The 20,123-nt window shown below is 39.7% G+C and overlaps 1 protein-coding gene across 9 annotated transcripts in view; it reads right to left on the bottom strand.

Moving 5' to 3' along the window:
* The window catches only part of kif1b (kinesin family member 1B), a 77,033-nt gene extending 57,429 nt beyond the window's left edge, over positions 1-19,604 (bottom strand). For 6 of the 9 annotated variants that reach the window (XM_047807293.1, XM_027170541.2, XM_027170544.2 and 3 more), the window contains exons 1-2: positions 19,310-19,600; positions 17,355-17,512 (exon numbers count right to left, since the gene is read on the bottom strand). In XM_047807293.1, coding sequence (XP_047663249.1) covers positions 17,355-17,460 — 106 coding nt within the window. In that variant the 5' untranslated portion in view covers positions 17,461-17,512; positions 19,310-19,600. Of the gene's footprint in view, positions 1-17,354; positions 17,513-19,309 lie in introns of all 9 variants that reach the window. The other 3 variants (XM_047807290.1, XM_047807291.1, XM_027170548.2) reach the window with 2 other exon arrangements.
* Positions 19,605-20,123: the final 519 nt, after the last annotated feature.

Below are 20,123 nucleotides of genomic sequence, written 5' to 3'. Positions count from 1 at the left end.
TGCATCAAGCCTTGAAAACCATGGCAACAGCTAAGGTTACCAAGACGACCGCCACACGGCATTGTGAGACTCAGCAGCTTACATTCACAATTTTGTGTCTGTTTCCAATGAAACAGCATTTACTTCCTATTTACAGTTCAAAATGATAATACGTTTATCTGCCTTTCGAACTAAAGCAGAATTTTACACTGAAAACTTCCAGAAAACTCCATAAAAGGTTCTTAATGGAAGTATTAGGATTTGCAGCTTAGACATTAAGCTGCTTAAAAGTGCACTGTGTACAAAAGGACATCATGTATGAAGAACGTGAGTGCAGTCCATCAGTCTTGCTGGCACAGTGAACGAAGCTAAAGGTGAACATGGTAAAATAAACCGCAGCGTTAATGGACTGTGCTGATTGAGTGCAAGGTCATTGGAGAAATAGTAATGCAACGCTTCCCCAAGCCTGCTCTGTTCATGCAGGTCGTGATTAGTGTGAAGCTACAGACCTTCACCAAGCAAATTATGATTTAAAAGGCAGTTAATTATGCTTCATCTCTCGAAACAAGCTTCACACAATCACACAATCAGAGCTCATTGTTATGTAAATATCTGTCAGTGATGTTGGCTTGTCGCATTACTGTCACATGACTCTCCAAACTCTTGCTGATTCCTCATACCCAACTGCACATGCACAGCACACACACACACTCATACACACACACACACACACGCTTCTGTACAGACACACAACAGACAGAGACCGGGACACGGAGAGACCGGGACACGGAGAGACCGGGACACGGAGAGACCGGGACACAGAGAGACCGGGACACAGAGAGACCGGGACACAGAGAGACCGGGACACAGAGAGACCGGGACACAGAGAGACCGGGACACAGAGAGACCGGGACACAGAGAGACCGGGACACAGAGAGACCGGGACACAGAGAGACCGGGACACAGAGAGACCGGGACACAGAGAGACCGGGACACAGAGAGACCGGGACACAGAGAGACCGGGACACAGAGAGACCGGGACACAGAGAGACCGGGACACAGAGAGACAGGGACACAGAGAGACAGGGACACAGAGAGACAGGGACACAGAGAGACAGGGACACAGAGAGACAGGGACACAGAGAGACAGCGACACAGAGAGACAGGGACACAGACAAACTCTTTTCCCACATGCCAGAGCACAATCTGGAACTGTTAAAAACTTTTCTATCAAAAAAGAAAATTAAGCAATAAAAAAAAGCTGCCGATCTGGAACCAGGAATCAATGACGATAGGGGATTGGGGCGGAATCATTGTGTTGTCATGACAACATCTCAAAATCTTATTCTCCCTGCCAATGAGATAATTCTATTTAACATACAGTATACAGCATATAAAACTGTAATTCATGAATCAGTGGTTTTCTGGCCAAACCAAATATGACCCATATGACTTATGCAAATGCTGCCAAATGTTTGAGCACTATTTATTTAGAAAAATCTGAAATGAATTGTTACTTGCATAGCATTTTTTACACCAGACACTGAGCCTCTTATTGTGCAAATCTTTCACAATACCAAATATGTTGAATACGAGTGTTGGCGGCATCACTAAACATAAACATGAGGTAACAAACTGAATTTCAATAAACACAATTTCACTACAGCTATAAGGAAACTTTATAACCCACTTCCTCAACTGACTCTTTGCGCAGCACACTTTGTATTTCTTATACAATAAAATCTGCACCCAAATTGAACACATATGCTTTATTCACAACATATTTTAGATTCAAATTCATATTACTGTTTATCACCAGTCTTTTTTTTTTTCTTTTCATACGCTAACATATTTAAAATATTTATTTATTTATTTTCCCTCTGGACTAAAGGTACAGCTAATGGCGTTTAATTGAATTAAATTAATTGAATTGTTTTTTTTTTTTTAAATATCCCTCTTTTGACCCTATTCGATTTTTTATAAACCAGACAGTCGTAAACAGCATTTCACTACATATCGTACTTGTGTATGATTGTGTATGTGACCAATAAATTTAATAAAAAGAAAGAAAGAAAGAAAGAAAGAAAGAAAGAAAGAAAGAAAGAAAGAAAGAAAGCTTGAAAAAAAAATAAACAAAATAAAAATTAAAAAAATGCTGAAATAAATAAATAGAAATAAAAAAAAAATGGAAAGTCTCCTTGTTGGCCTGTACCATGTCAGTAGAAAAGTTAGCACAAGGTTCTAGACAGCCACAAGCACCTACACACACTTTACCACACATTTTACCACACATTTTACATGCAATTAACCCTGCAGCCCCATGCTGGGCCTCAGAGAGCTGGGAGTTTTGTTTTTTTTCGACGCGCCAAGCTGCAAGATAACGAGCTCGTCCGCTTTCATCTCCGCGCCGATCGAAGGCAGGAGGGGGCATTTAACAAGAACCTTTTTTTTTTTTTTTAAAACATCCCTCAAAGTATTTATGTGCAAAAGAGGAAGAAGAAATAAACATCAAGCAGCTTTGAGCTGTGTAAAAATTTAGGCTCTGATAGATCACAGAGTGTCATTCACTGTGCTTTCAGTGCTATACATCATTCTACTTATTCACCAAGTCATCCAACTTGGCCTTCGCTTGACCAAACCCAATATATTTCAAATATAGACTTGTAAACGCAGCGAGCAGATGTTGAACGTGGATCGGAAAACAAATTAACACCACGAGATTTACACATGCGCTGGCATCTACAGGCATCCATCCAGCACGACGGATCTTAAAGTGGAAAGCTAAACGAGGGAGCTCATTCTTGCCACACACACAAATACACACATAAAAAACTGGTCCTTCTGTACTCGCTGACCTTGGGCTAGATGACGAGAACGCCACCATCGAGACGTTATACGGAGCGCAGGAAGTGCTTTAGAGAGAGTAGGCTTAATAACCGGTTTCAGCTTAGCTCAGCTCTAAATCAGCATGATGGAGAACATTTTGAGAAGAAACCTTTTCAAGGTGAAAAGACAAGGCGTTAATAATATTTTCCTCACCATCCATGCAGTTTCAAAGCATGACCTTGACTAGGAACACTCCTTTAATAACGCTAGAATGGAAGCAGGTCTTACTATAATAAGAAATGAATGTATAGAGTGTATAAACTATAGTGCGTATGAACAGCTTGAAAAACACAGTATACCTGTGAAAGGGCAGCACTTACAGTAGTTTAGTGTATTAGGAGGATTTCTTACTGACAGTTTTGTCTGGGAAAAAAAGGCAGCGTTCAGATGAAATGTGGTAATGGTGGAATTGGTCACGTGAAGCAGGAAGTGCACTTCGGTACCGTACCGGAGACTTCCTGTGGGAATTGGTCAAGAGTTTGGTTGCGATGGAACTGTGCCCATTCCTTTGAACGAAACTCGTGCTTGGGTCCACATGAGTAACGGAGCCTGTGATCGTTACTGACATCATTAGTCTCCACAACACATGGGGACCTTAAGAATTTTTAAAGAAAGAGCTTTCATTGGAGACAAAAGTGGAGAAATGCTGACGTACAACGTTCACGTTATCTTTATTCCAAGATGGTGTTGTGATGGTATTTCTTTTGTAGTTGCCCTTTAATTGTCCTGTTCTGTGACTGCTTTGTAGAATATATACAACCACACCTCCGAACAGCACATTGTGTTCTTTATGTTGGGAAGACGTAAAGCTCACAGGATTGACACTCAGTGTGTTATTGTGTGTGCTACAGTTGTAGTTTTTGCTCCAACTTGTGAAGGTGTTGGACTACTGACCAGTAGGTCATGAGTTCGAATCCCAGGTCCACCAAGCTGCCACTGCTGGGCCCCTGAGCAAGACCCTTAACCCTCAATTGCTCAGTTGTATAAATTGAAATAAATTGTAAGTCACTCTGGATAAGTGTGTCTGCTAAATGCGAGGAATGAAATGTTAACGTAAACTTACGGACATATCAAACTCAGGTCTATTTGACACGTGAACAGTCTACGTTTACTTCCGTGAGCAACAAAATCATGGACTGTCAAATACTGTCTCGGTCCTCAGATAACTTTTACAGTGTTCCACATTTCACAACAGGAAAGTTTGTTTCATTTTTATTATCAGTTTCAAACGGCCTAAATGTGTTTATAGAGCAGAGTGTTAGAGAATTAGAGAGTCTTTTAACAGACACAATCTGGGTCTCGTCTTTGATTCCGAACGATCGTTGTGGGTTTGGTCTTCAGTCACGCTTCGGAATGCAGCCCACATAGCGCTCACTTTATTCTGAGCCGAAAAGACAGAGAGAAACAAGAAAGCTGGAGAACAATACAGTGGGCCAGTCTACAATAAAGCCTGCATGATGCTTAGGTAATCTGTTATGACAAGCTTGTACAGGGCCTGCACCCTTATTTAGACCACAATGATGCTTCCTCACAGCCATGGTGAGGTAGAATAAACGAGCAAGGGTCAATTCATCCAGACACTCTTTGTCAAGTTCCCCACTTTGAAGGCTCATAAAGTGCACAGGAAAAGCTAACGTATCATGATAGATAATAAACTTCTTGCTATAGAGGTATAGATGAGAGAAACGTTGAGGTTGAAACCTCTGGGAAAGCACAAGAGACCAACAGAGCATTGGTTATTTATACAGCAGCAGATGGTGGCTGCCCTGTATGCTGACAGATCCTGACAGGAAGGAATGGGATCATGCCGAGATCACGTTACGAGGATGAATTGGCAAGTTATTTGACCTAAATACTGCTTTCTAATCAGTTCTAGATCAGATTAAAAAAAATCTAATGTATGACTAAGCATCTATAAAAATGGATCTGAATGTATGGGTTTTTTCTTATAACGCATTATAAGAATAAGTGCATTATAATAAACATTATAAGTGCCAGCCTTAGCTGTTCAAAAAGCAGTCAAGCAACCACGTACCTCCATCAATGATAGATAGGAGATTAGAAAAGAAAAGCAAAGCTGATAGTGTGAACGTATCCTCTGCTTTAATCAGAGAAAAAAACAACAACATACAGACAAACAGCTAGTCTGGACAACACAACAGAACTAAACTGTACTTGTCCTTGTTGTTTTTTAGCGTTAGAACGTCATTTATCGGTTAGTGTACAATGACAGTATTACTCAAAAATTTATAGAATCTAATTTAAATTGGCCCTTTTTCAGGTAAAAGATATACACTAAAGATATAAAAGATGTACCTTTTAGGATGTCATACTACGAACAAACAAAGTAAGTTTACAGGATGGACAGATTGTGTTTTTTAAGGGAGTTTTAACACTGGACATGTTTGCTGAGATCCGAGTCTTTGGTTCGGTTCGATCGAACCCTGGTGTGTTTTTTCTTCATCTGAATCACAAACGCACATACAAAACACAAAAATATCTACTTTTATATTATTTTGTTATTATGTGCAGTAAAGTCATCTCACTTCTTCTGTAGTCCACAAAGTTCCACTGTGACTCACAGTCTTACGTGAGTTGTGAAAATTAACTATGCCGATAACGAGCGGCTAAACGCACACACAGGTTTCTGTACTCCCTGAAAATGTGCAGACCGGAGTATGAATATCATTCACATTCGTGGCAATCGAGGCACAGTTGCAGTGCAACCGACCTCAGACCGCATCCTACAGGTAGTCATGTTTTCTTTGCTATGTAGCTATGCTTAAACTCAACATGCTTAATGTTGCTGCATCGTCAGTGCTGTAGCCTAACTACAGTATCATTTAAACGCTTACACATATGGAGCTTGACACAATTTTCACCCATCATGTAACTGAATGACTCTCCCGCCAGCTCGACACACCTCGTAGCTAAACATATACAGAAACTTCAGATGCTAGTTAGACTAAAATAATACTTTTATTTGCAAGGTCAGAACACCAAATTACATAGCTGACAAAAATCTTGCTAACATGTTAAGGGTACAAACACAATATTTCCATTAATGTGTAGAAATACCCTTAACTAGCAAACTAGTTCTCCATACCATGTTATAGTCTAGTTTCCAAGCAACTAAAGCATGGCATCGGGCAAAACATTGAAGAATCCACTTTTTGTAGCTAGCTAATGACTCCATGTATAAATCTCAGCCTGTCCAGATGGTTGCTGAAGTTTCTAGAAAGCTGCTGACTAGGCAGCACATCCTGCTCTAAGACCCTACAGGAGGAGGACTGAAAGGAATATTAGCAGCTTTCACAAATCTTATTACAGAGCAAGATATTTCTGTCCTAAACCTTTGATGGCCAAGTCTGTTTTTACATACTCAAACATAGGGCTGGGCGATAAAACAATAACGATATGTATTGCGATAGACACGTGATCGATATCAGTAAAAAATGTGTTCGATAAAACGTTCGATATTTTTATATTCTTTGTTGGAAGAAAACAGAGGTCGCGAAGCAAGTTTGATTGCATAACCAAAAGGCACTCACTCTCTGGTAACCTAGCAACATAGGGAGTGACACGCTAACAGCCAATCATGTAACAGTATCAAGTTTGGTTGCGCCATATCGTTGTCTCATGCCGGTCTGCTGGATTCCTATTCCGGTAACCGTGAGTTTAGACTTTTGTTTACATTTTAATTATTTGAGTTTTCCATGGTTGTTGACATTTCTGTCTTAATAACTGAGGGGATTATGATCAGAGGAAGTTTAAATTTAAAATAAAAAGGTTCAAATGTAATATATTTTTCTCCTGGTCCTTTAAATGAGTCAAAAAAACATTAATAATTAACGATATCGACCGATATGAAACACTGATATCGTTTTTTTTAGTCATATCGCCCAGCCCTACTTCATGCCTGTGCATTAGAATCCACCACTGCATGTTCTACACTTCATACCTTCATAGAAAGAGGCATGAGGAGGATCCCTAGAGGGATATCAGGGCGTGTTGACTGCTGTGCATGCAAGCTTGCACACACACACACACACACACACACACACACACACACACACACACACACACACACACACACACACACACACACACACACACACACACAGCATGTGAAGGAAATGACACTGAAGTAGGTGTCCCAGTGGCCTTTAGATGTTCTGAGAATGAGATTATGTGTTCACAGATTCTTTATTCTCTGTTCAAATTATTCTGCATCACTGCATAGATTTCCATGAAAATTGTTTATCCATCCATCTATCCATCCATTTTCTATACCACTTAAACCTTCCTAAACAGGGTCACAAGGAACTGGAGTCTATCTCATAGCGACGCCAAGCACTTGGTTGGGTACCAGCCAATCAGGTATAAATCACACACACTGAGGACAATTTAAAGATACCAGTCTCAAATCTCAGTAAAACGTACATGTTGGACTGGGAAAGGAAACCAGAGTACCCAGTGGAGAACATGCAAACACACATAGTGGAGATGGGAATCAAACCCCAAGCCTAGAGGAACGAGACAAAAGTGCTCACCACTAAATATTCCTAAAGATTCCAGAGCCAAGTGTGAGTGCATTTAATTTGTACAGAAACAATGCATGAGACAGTATTACAACTTCTACATGAGCGACCATCAAAGGTCCTCCAGGCTAGACTCCAAATATAACACCATGAGACACTGAAAGGGGAAAGTCCGGAGAGTCGTCAATTTGACAAGGATTACCTGCTAAATATAACATTATGAAGGAAAAACAGACAACTGTTTATAAGTTATTTCCTTTAATGCCCTTCCAAATAAATAAAATAAATCTACTGCATGACATCGTATGAAAGATCTCGCTCAATTTCACAGAAGATTAGAGACGCTGAGTCAAACTGACTGTAACGTGAGAGGGTTAAATCCCAAAACCTGCCACAGGGAGAGGACAGATACAGGCAGACATGAAAAAAAAAGGCAGATGAGTCGAGGAAGGGAAAAAAAAAGTTTCTTTGTGCTGGGAAGCCTTTATTCTTTACCCTGTGGGTGAGTCTGTCGACTCGTACCCCTCCCACTTGCACCACGAAGAGTCAGAAGAGGCTCAGGGGCTGCTACGAATTTTTATATCACATGAAAAACAGTGTGTTGATGAATTACTGCTTTTTTTTTAATCTTTTAGATCATTTTAATACTAAAAATAAAGTGGTTTAACAAACAAAACATATTACATTGAAAATATGAACGATGCCTAAATGTACAGTATGTGGCAGATGCCCTTATCCAGAGCGACTGACATTTTTGTCATCTATACAACTGACCAGCTGAAGGTTAAAAACCTTGCTTAAGGGCCATACAGTGGCAGCTCGTCAGAGCTGGGACTTAAACGTGCAAGATACCAGTCAGTAATCCAAAGCCTTAACCACTAAGCTCTCACAAAGTAATCTAGTTCATCAGTTAAACCAAATAAAAGAAGCTTTTAACTAGAGAAACCCTGTGAGAAACCATCCGAGTTCTGTCTGTCTATTCTATATCAAGTCAGGTCACAAGTGGGGAATGTATTAGGGTTAAACAGGAAGGGGTTCAGTTTGAATGCAAATCAGAGTCAAAATCCCATTACTTCTGTATGGAGTCTCTGCTGACTGCTGCCACAAGTACAGTACCACTTAGGAGACCATGGAAATGGTTTTGGACTGCAGTATCCACAATCGATCTCCATCTCTGAACATTTGACTACAGAAAAGACTTCCTGTTAAAACTGAATGAATTCATATTACGCTGATGCTCATGTTCATAAGTTGCTCTAAAGCTGCTGGTTACATAAGTGCACTTGACTATATGGTGTACAGTTAAAGAGGGGAAACGATGTCAGCAATGACGGCAGAATCAGACGACGATGATGATGATCAGGCAGTGGTTTTGTTTATGTAGCTTGTTTCCAGAATCTTCCTTGCATTTCCAGGAGTATTAGAGTGTGAATAAGAGAAGAAGTGGCCACAAGTGACCGTGCCTGGACTACAGAGGGCTACAGATACTGTCCTATTCAGTTCAGAGTAAAGACACAAAATCAGACAGGGTGAGAATGAGACCTATTAGGTAACCAGGCTCCTTCACACTACAGAGCTCCGAACAGATCTATTGTGTTTATTAAGCTGCTTAGAAAGTGAAGAGGATGCAGGAACAAACAAGACATTCTGAGGTGAACATTTTGTTCGATGTATAGCGATTAAGAAAAAAAGTGCTGCATTTTCTTGACCTTATAGCGATAAGTCTGAACCTAGACGACAGCCCAAAACAGTATAAAAAGCATTCATTGGAATTAAAACCAGTAAAATTAATGATTAGATTTCATTTATTCTTTTATAAAGAGCTTTGTTGTTTAGTTGTCGAGTCAACAGGCACCATTATCTTTCAAAGGCATGAAGTCAAAGCCTACATGAAGCCTAACCTCCTTTTTTTTTTCAGACCAATTCACAAAAAGGTTGCATCTGAACCCTGCCTCTATAAAACCGTATGGAAGCTATCAAGCTAAATTAAACTCTGTAATTATTTACTTCACAATGAACATTATGTATCTATGTATGTAAGAACATACTCCATTTTATTTCCATATATATTTATACTTTAAATGCCAATTCAGTGTATTTAACTGTGATGTCTGCTGTATGAGGTAAAGCTGAAACCAGTCAGGTAAAAAGCTGTCGCTTTCATGCCGGATTTTATTCCTGGTGTCCTCACAGAAAAAGGAAAAATCTGATCATTCCAGAGCATAAGCACAGGATGTACACTCACACACACGTGCACATGACGTGTGCTTCACTTCTGCACTCGTCCGTCGTGTTCCACCCGCTGACACTATGCTAGTAATTAGACATTACGATGCACAATGAAGATATCAGGCTTGGGAACACTCCACTACAGTTAATTAGAGACAATGCAGCAGAAAACAAACTAGAAATTCTTTACGTTTGGGGAAATGGAATTTGTTTAGTGTCTGAACGGGTTGTAAAGGTAAATCTCAGGACTGCGAGAAAGTCAAAACAATTCAAGTAGGTCTCATGTTGGCACTGACTAGAGAGAGTGCTAACTTTAGCAAAGGTTCAATTAGCGGAATAAGAAGAAGGAAAAAAAAGGTGGATTTCTGCTTCTCTTTGTTTTGTCAGTGTTTCCACAAAGCTGAGGTCTCCACAAGACCCCCGAAGGTGTGCTGTAGTTTCTGGCTCCAAGACATTAGCAGCAGAATTGCAGGGTTGCAAAGCAAAGCCTCCAAGGATGAGAACAGTTTATCCAATACATCACACCGATGCTCGATGAAACCTTTTACTATGTACTAACCAGTGTATACTGGGATCCCGCAATAAGTCTCGATTTGAAGGTGCTCCGACCCAGTCGTCAATCCAGCACAGTTTGTCCCAAGTCGCTCATTACACTTGCCCATTTTCGAGAACTGACTGTTCCCTTGATGCATAATGTATCCCCTCCCTTACAGTATATATAAACATTATTCGGTTTACCCATCAGTGGTTTTAATGTTATGCTACGGGTAAATACGATCGTTAAGGACTTGAAAATCTAACTCTCTTGTATTTCTCTAGTCCGTACTAAAACACATGCTGTGCTAACTAGCTTGCTATACATTCTAAGGGTGCTTTCACACCTGCCTTGTTTAGTTCGGTTGAATCGTACCAGAGTTTGATTGCTCATTTGGTGCGGTTCGTTTGGGCAGGTGGGAATGCAGCAATGGAACTCTGGTGCGCACCAAAAGCGGACCAAACAAGCGTACCGAGACCTCCTTGAAGAGGTGGTCTCGGTACGCTTTCAAACGAACTCTGGTACGGTTCGTTTGTGGTGAGAACACGGTCCGAGATCGAATAGACCTAACTGCAAAAAGTATTGCGCATTTTGGACTAAACCAGCTGCCGTAGTGGATCGTTGGCAATATTTTCGGAAAATGAGCATGTCACAGTTTCGCAAAAGTAATGCTCGCCGCCTCCTGAAGTGTCTTGCGATGCGTCTTCGCCGTTCGCAGTGCATTAAAATGATATTTTCAAGCCACATCCGCGCTTCATTCTGAAAATTAAGACTTTGCATAGAAAGCTGTATACAAGCGATGTAGTAGATTACAACCATGAACATAATCGCAGCACGCAGTCGTCTCTCCATGGTGTACCGTATGCTGTATTTTCCTCTTTTTGGTTACTTCCGGAGTTTCGTTGAAATTTCCCGCACGTTTATTCTGACCAACTGAGAAGCACTTTAGGAAATACGCTCAAAGACATGTGGCCAATGAGTGATGTGGATGGTTGTTGTTGATGGTTGATGTGGTGCTTATCACATGACTGCATTTTGGTTCGTTTCAACTGGTGCGGAACAGAACGATCAGCGTGGTGTGTAAAGGAACAGAAAACGGCTAAAAAGCTACAGTGTATTATTTTTTGGTTTTGATCCGGACCAAATGAACCGAACTATAGGTGTGAAAGCACCCTAAAGCTACAATAAGTACCAATATTTTGCCATTATTAGTTTTCCAGGCAACCGATCCACAGACTGAGCAATCACAATCACATTAGTGGAGTGCACTGGGTAATAAACAGATTTGTCAACACTTGTTTGACTTTATTCATGTCCAGGATATCAGGAGGTTATCCATCATGCTCAGACAGAATATGGTTTTAAAGCTTATGCCAACAGATGATTAATACACCGCTGTATGTGTATGACACGATGCAATGATGAGCAACAATACAATATTAGCTCGCAACCTGGACAGAGAAAAAAAGCTCCACTACAGTTGCATCATGGTATGAATGTGAAAAACCCACTGATCTCGCAGCAACATAACAACACCACATGCCTCATGACATACGTGTTAAACATACACATATGCATCTTGTAAACATTTCCATCAACCATCCAGAGAAAAGTGTGTGTGCGGTTTGAACATCAACAAATAGACTAGAGAGAGATACACATGCCTCTCTGTAATGGCCTCCAGCAGCCAGCATAAAGCCCATTAGTATTGATTGTCATGGACACCATGATGAGTCGTGGTGCATGATGCAAGATGAATGCTAAGGGAATATTTCTGGAAGGGTTAAAGCACTATGACTAATCTCACCATCATAACAGAAAGTTTTAAGGATAGGATTTTAAGGGTCAGCTGAGGGCTTGTTCTATATAATGATTTTCTTTTTACCTCAAACAACAAAAAATTTTTCTTTATTTTTTATCTACAGATAATTCAATTGCACGGGAGAAAAAAACCGTTAAAAAGCTGTTCTGCTTTTATGTTCTTTATGTAGAAAGTATAAAATGTGATGTAGTACAATAATACCTCAAATATAAACGGCAATTATTTATGTTCATAAACAGAACAGCATTTGCTTTTAATGTACAGAATATGCTGTAGATTTATAATGTGTATTATGTGCCAAGTTTCCATCCTGCTTCGGGTTCAGGGTGCTGACAGAGAGACGAGCCGAAAACTAATATTTAACACGAAGCTTTATAAACGATTCCATGTGCCGCTGTCCGAGTGTTGAGGTTCCCTTTTGGGTCTGGTTCCTCTCGAGGTTTCTTCCTCTTCCATCTAAGGTCTAAAGTTTTTCCTTGTCACAGTCGCCTCAGTCACCTCAGGCTTGTTCATTGGGGATAAATACATTCATTTATTCATTCATTCATTTTCTACCGCTTTATCCGAACTTCTCGGGTCACGGGGAGCCTGTGCCTATCTCAGGCGTCATCGTGCATCGAGGCAGGATACACCCTGGACGGAGTGCCAACCCATCGCAGGGCACACACACTGATTCCCTCACACACACACACACACACTACGGACAATTTTCCAGAGATGCCAATCAACCCGGAGGAAACCCCCGAGGCACGGGGAGAACATGCAAACTCCACACACACAAGGCGGAGGTGGGAATCGAACCCCCAACCCTGGAGGTGTGAGGCAAACGTGCTAAACACTAAGCCACAGAGTCTCCCTGTTAAAAGAGCTATACAAATAAAATTAAACTGAACTGAAGACCTGTGCATTAGACAAATTGTCTAATCTAAAAGTAAAAATCCTGACAAACGGAGTACTAATATTTCAGAAAATCCGTTACTGAGAACCGACAGGAAAAGACGATCATCCCTGTTGGTATCCTGCTGCAACAAAATCGGTTCACTTTCAATTATGAATGTAGTATCCAACAGATAATTGTTATTTCCAGTGTGACTGTGACGACTGGGAGCAGACTTCACGGAGCGTGACAGTAGCCCGGACAGACGTCTCCTCAGGATAGTGAGTAATTAGTAAAGCTTATTTAATGAACTCGTATATTAATTCCCTATAATTACAACAACATGGCAGATGGTCAAATATTCTCACTTAAGCCCACAATTAAAATACAAACAAAAAATTATAATTTAATATTTTGTATATCAGTTTATAACCTAAAATTTTACTCTCAGTTTAAAACAATGAACAAACTTTTTTTTAATTGTTATTGAATACTAAAATTGTTAATAATATTTATTAATTAACAGAAAGATTAGAGAAATGAATTAATATGAACTTAATTGACCCTAACTATATAATATTAATGAATAGTACACAATATTAATGTCACAATGAATATGTTTTCCATTTATTTCTTTGTTGTTTTTTTTTTATTTGGAGCATTAAATGCATACTGTTTTATTTAACTAGTAATAATTAAGTATAATAACGCAAGACTTACTGCTGTTTGACTATAAAACACAACGTACCTTTTAAATCTTTCTCTTACGTGTAATTAGATATCTTTAGTCATCATAGATGTTTCAGAAAGATGAGGGAACAAAAAAAACAGTGAAATATAAAATTTTATTTAAAAAAAATTAAGAAAACTCTAAACTGGCATTTTAGGAAAAAAAACAAACAAAAACAAAACATATCTGTGACATACTCGCATTAATTTGTACCTATTAAAAGCCCTGACTGTGTTTGAGCCATAGCTCAGAACTTATAGCATCAGTTTTTTGCAGTGTGTGAGTCACTGAATCTTTGTAACACCTCTATTAATGTAGACACTGATGATCAGAGTGACACATGGATTCATCACCAGAGAAGGTCAGGCAGAGGTATTAGAGTGATGACCTCAGGCAAGCACAGGGATTAGGCTTCTAATCAGGTCAATCACTAGGTGCTGAAGCCATGTCAAATCCTGGCCCTCTTCACTCTCCTGCACTTCACTACGTCATCTGTCTCTCAGTCTCTCCTCTCTCTGTCATGATCTCTCTCTCTCTCTCTCTCTCTCTGTCGCTCTCTACTCTCTCTCTTTTTCTCTCTACACTCTCTCTCTACTCTCTCTCTCTCCCTCTCTGTCATGATCTCTCTCTCTGTCTCTCTATACTCTCTTCTCTCTCTCAGTGTCTCTCTCTCTCTCTCTGTCTCCCTGTCTCCGTCTCTCTCTCTCTATGTCTCCCTGTCTCCGTCTCTCTCTCTCTCTATGTCTCCCTGTCTCCGTCTCTCTCTCTATGTCTCCGTCTCTCTCTCTCTCTATGTCTCCCTCTCTCTCTCTCTATGTCTCCCTCTCTCTCTCTATGTCTCCCTCTCTCTCTCTATGTCTCCCTGTCTCCGTCTCTCTCTTTCCCCGTCTCCATCTCTCTCTCTCTTTCCCTAATTTATTCACTTTGCATGTTTTCCTAATAAAAAAAGGAAAGACACAGTTGAGAAGCCATTTAAAGAACAATCTTTTGCTGCTGCTGTTTTTTTTTAATCTAAATCTTTTATTTCCCAACCCAACTGCAAGGTCACATGCAATGTTGCCGACAGGTAAATAACTAAAAATAATATATATATAAAACTGCATATGTGCATAATATAAGTTAGTACCTGGTAAATAATGCAGGAGATCAGACACATAAGAATGAGAGCCACAGGAAGCAGATTATTCTGTTCTCATTATGAACGAGTGATTACTTCTGCTCCTGGACCATGACAGTGACCAGCACAAACAACTCTCTTCTTTGCTGAGGATTGTGGGTAATCAGTAATGTGGTACACCGTTTCCATTACGGTGTTCTCATGTACCAAATCCTTCCATTACACCCAGTAAAAAGCCTCCCCATTTTGTTTGTCTGATGAAAACTGTTAAAAAAAAAAAAAAGAAAGAAAATTAACCTTCCATTTTCAAAAGGATGGAGAGTGGGAGATAAAAATGACAAAGCGTAGCTAGCGATTTAATAAAAACAGGTTTGAGAGAAAAAAACTGCTGACCAAATTGGCAAGATGCCCACACATATACTGAGCCAAAATAACTGTCTTTCTTTCTGAATCAGGTAGACAATCCATCATTCACTCTCTGTGTTAGACAGACGAGAGAGTTCAACCACCGGTAACCTGAAAACTTTCCTTTTCATCCACCTGAAAGAGAACTATCTGGACATCCAGTCTATCATAGTGCGGCTCCAAACGGTCGGTGTTCCTCTGGCATAAGGACAAAAATCACAACACAATCCTGTTTTTGTGAGGAAGTGAATAACAAACAAACTAACAAATGAAACCAGATTCATTTTGTGTATTTCCATCCAGAAATAAACAAAGCATGAGACATGTATTGTATTCAACAACCAGATGGTTTTATTCCAGCAGATTTTGCTCCAAGACCCAACAGTGTTTTAAGGATTTAAACTCATATCCTTCTTTCAGCAGGATGGTCTTAACAGACAAAAACCAATTAAAAAAGTCAAAGTAAACAACACTTTTGAAAGAGTCAAACAAAGTTATTAGCTCAGCTAGTGCAAAGCAAACGATAAAAAGGTAAGCAGTAGGTCATGTGAGCATGTTAATACAACCGTCAGCAAAAAGATGTACCGATACTGTATTTCTCACTAAGACTTGAATAATTTCTCCCTAAGACTACAATGACACCTAATATGTCACCCATATGATTTCATGTTATTTTGGTCATCACAAAAATTCAACCGGAAGATTGATTCAAGAGTAAGCAGTGTTGTTTTTACTCAAAGTCTCATAGTCATGTTTCAGTCACGTAGATTCGCTGCTCATCAGTTCTACCAAATGGTGGGAAAGTCCCCGCTATTTACACACAGTGTGATTCACACCTGTGAGTTCATGCGATTCACATGACACCAGGATCCAGAGGTGGTGTAAATGTCTACAGTGTTGTCTCTCGACCTAACCTGAGATGATCGTAATGAACCCGTTGTCTACAAATCCACTATTCAAAGGATTAAGGGCTACAAGAAGGCGAGAAACTAATATACAAATACTCTCCAAAGGGCAGATCCTTCATTTTTATACGGTTTGTTATGGTGAACAATGCTTTTCAATTTAAGCCTCCATCAGACACATCGATGCCCATACAATTAACATGACATTCACATTTCAGCGTTTATTGCTCAATGGATTTTTGCTCATAATTTTTTCTACTCAGGCATTTTCTTGCCTGATGGTCTACATCTTTGTAGTCATCTTTAACGTGAACAGATCACTGCCTGTAGATCACTGCCTGTAGCACAACCTGTGCTGCACAGGTTTGCACATATTTGTGCAAACCTGCACCAAATAGCTCCAAGTGTGCACATATTTGATCAACAACATAACAACATGCAGGATCCACAAAAGCCATGGAAAAAAAAAAAGACAAAAAAAAAAAAAAAGATAATTCACCAGACTGAAAGGGTACGATTGAAGACTGCAACATCTGTTTGCACTGTATGTCAGCTGACCAATCTTCAGCTGTTTATGATTAGGGCACATAGCTTTTTCTGGTACTTGAAACCGTTCCATGAAAGCTTGCTTTCTTTCTTTAAATCAGATTAGCCAGCTGACCTTGGATGACAACAGTGACGTGTACATACAGTAAACGTCTGATGTATGTGGGGGAAAAAATCTACCGATTTATTACATTCAGATGGCGGTTTTTAAAATATCTTATCTAAAACTACATAGAAACTCACACGGGTCTTACATTTGGGCAAAGGCTGGACACTCAATCATAAACAAATGTGCCTATAGTTGGACCAATTTGATATAATCGGGAACTAAAAAAATCTCAAATATCTCAATCATCCCAAAGCGGTCTCTTGTGGCTTTTAGAATTCTTCGTCCATGTCCAACTCTTCACCAAGAGACACTGATATCACGCTGACAAGCGATAAGATCAACTCATTTCCTTTCTCCAGTTCATTGCATATTATAACAAACTAAACAATGCAGTAACTCTCACTCTGCCCTACAAGAGTGTCTGACCGAACGGCAGCATTTTTATTTTCTCAATTTCAAACCAAACCCTTATTTACTTTTCCATTAAGATTGATATGTTACTGTCGACTGGCTTTTCACCCTGAAGCCTAGCATAAACCTTTACTCATCTAACCCAGTGCCAAAGGCATGTGACAGAATGTCATCAGTCACACAATACATAGTCAGCATACCGCTTCAAGGACGAGGAACATGATATATCCAAGGGATTGGAGAAATATCCAGGGATACTTACTGGTAGAGTTGCCTTGCATCTGAATAATGCATTTGGATTCTTTGCTGGTCTCCCGCGAGTTAAAGGGACGCACCCTGACCGCCACTTTCACCGATGCCCCCGACATGGTTGGACACTTCAACCCTGTGCGGTGTCACAATGCAATGCTGAACTGAGTCCTGATGGGGAAAAAAACAGATTTATTCAGTTTATAATTAACCGTGAAATAACAATGCTAATAATTGTACGAACTGTAAAAACATCTCTTTGTACAACAGTGTGAACCTACTGGCTTTCACCTCAGCTTATCAGGGTTAAAAAGGGGGATGTTACTGAATCACAGATAAGTCAAAGGCCAAGGTGTACGAAAAAGATTGGGTTATCTAAAAGCACTGTTTCTAGACAGTCTACTTGGTAGTATGAAGTTCAAACTAATATATGATTCCAGGACTAAATATTTAACTGCTAAACTACTGTAAACTGTAGAAACTGATCCTAGTAGGCTAACTACAACAAAACCTAATAGTAGTAGTTATAGTAGTAGAAATACCAATACAATTAACACTAATACAAATAACAGGTAATTATTACAAAATGAACAGGTATTGTGCATTAAAAAAATAATAATAATAAGATGATAACATGCAGAATAACACAGTCAACTTATTTAAAAAAAATTATTAGTGAAGTTTAATTAAAAAGAATCATGAATAGTTGTGGTAAATAACAGGCTGTATGTCAAACACCTCTGTTCTCCCTTTGAAAAAGCACTACGCAGTGCGTATGTAATGTGGACATCTCCGCCATATCTAGTGCACTACATGTTCATTAGGAAGCCATTTGTAATTGGGCCTTTAAACCAAACGCTCCGTTAGATGGTTCCACCACCAGCACCACCACCACCCTTCAAACATGGCTGCCGGTAAACTGCAGCAGGGATGGGTCGGATTCCCAGGCTCAGCTACCTATTTACCTCCACTGTATCTTATATAAATAGTATTGAGGATGTTTTGATCAAACGCATTAAGGTATTCTAGAATGACTGGTGAGAAAATAATAAACATAATAATAATCGTCGTCCCTTTAGTCGGACTAGGGTTTAAAATAACATCCTCGATTATGTGTCTCAAATAGAAACATTCAAAATACTTCAGTACAGAGTAGATAGAGATATAGATCACATGCATTAAAATGTGCAAGCTTTTCCCCCACCGATGCCCTTGATGTAGTGTTTTATTTCTCAGGCACACGCCCATGAAATCCGGCCACTGGGCCGCAGACAACAAAAAAGTACCTCATCTAAGTAGTGTACATGAAGGGAGGAGGGTAAGTGAATTAGTGATCTTCTAATAATCTTTAAACCGTATAAAACACTTCTGTGCAAAAGGCAACGTGAAAAAGATAAAAATAAAAAAAAAAGGCCCCAAACAAAAACAGTCAATAAGACCTGCATTAGATACTGACTTTCGCACGCGCAGGATCTGTGTTCGGCATCAAAGCACAGCAAAGATACAATGTATAGAAACTGTCGAGGATTAAAGCTAATTGATCAAACAACTCGATACAATGTAGCTTTCGGTTACACGTGATTTAAAAAGTCTCAGGGACTGCAGTGGTGCATGGTTTATAATGCTAATGTCAGGTGTAATAACGTGATATTATATTCACGACTGGTTAGAAGCGGTGACTTTGCGCATACACTGCTCTCGTGCCCTTTCTAACCATTTCTTCTATATATTCCATTTATATGTAGTAAATATATATAGAAAAAGGTTATAACGCACTATAACTGAAATGTGTTAATGTCATCTTTAAATACGAAACGATCTGTATATTAAAAGAGAACAAGCAGAGATACAGACATAAGCAGAGAAATTGTCAACACTGGTGTTTTAGAGTAAAGTCTATAGCTTTACAGATATACATACGTAGACATATTGTAGCTCTTTTTTCCCCTCTTATTTCATGCATCTTACCTTGATAATCCAATCGAAATCACTCCAGAAAAACAAGGCAGATGAGAAAACTGTATTGACGTCTACCAACGTCAGGCGACGCCGATCAGAGTAAACAGACGAATAAACACTTCCTAACCCTATATACAATCATCGTCACACACACAGCGCTGCTTTCTCCGCGTTAAATATGACGGTATTTTGTTTTCTATGAAGGATGGATGCTGGGAGCCGGTAGTTAAATTGAGATTATGCTCGACTGCCTTGATTTACTGAAACGATGACGTCAACCGGCCCGTCCCTGTTTTGTGTGACAGCTTAAGGAACGAACAGAATCGAAGCACCGGTCGAGGAAACTGCGAATCAGCCAATGATTAATGAAGTGGGCGGGGCATATTGTGACGTCATACTGCAGGACGCCTTACTTTGTCCTGCATGGGAAGTGCGCTGCCTAGAGGTGGAAGGAGGGTCATTATAGAAGATAATATAGAAAAAAAAAATCATTGACTTCTGTTGTTAGTGATTTGATGTATACAGGGTTTATAGAGTTTGTCACAGTTTTGTGACTTGCAGGGAGAAAATTGCTGTTTAGTTTAGTTTAGTTTAACTCCATCCATCTATCTATTCCACCCAGATACACTCTTGGACTCCTGAACACTGGTGGCTGTGGTATCTTCTCGACATAAATTTAATCTCCTGACAATATTGTGAACACTTTTTTCCCCTCAAGTGGATGCAGGGATCAACGTCCCTACTGTACCTGAAGCAGAAATACGCCAATCACACAAATGACATATAATACGCTCAGACCTTTGACCTCGTGCCGTAAACATTT

The sequence above is a fragment of the Tachysurus fulvidraco genome, chromosome 23 (assembly GCF_022655615.1).
Source record: "Tachysurus fulvidraco isolate hzauxx_2018 chromosome 23, HZAU_PFXX_2.0, whole genome shotgun sequence".
In the NCBI taxonomy this organism is placed as follows: domain Eukaryota; kingdom Metazoa; phylum Chordata; class Actinopteri; order Siluriformes; family Bagridae; genus Tachysurus; species Tachysurus fulvidraco.
This window is presented reverse-complemented; position numbering and strand designations above follow the sequence as displayed.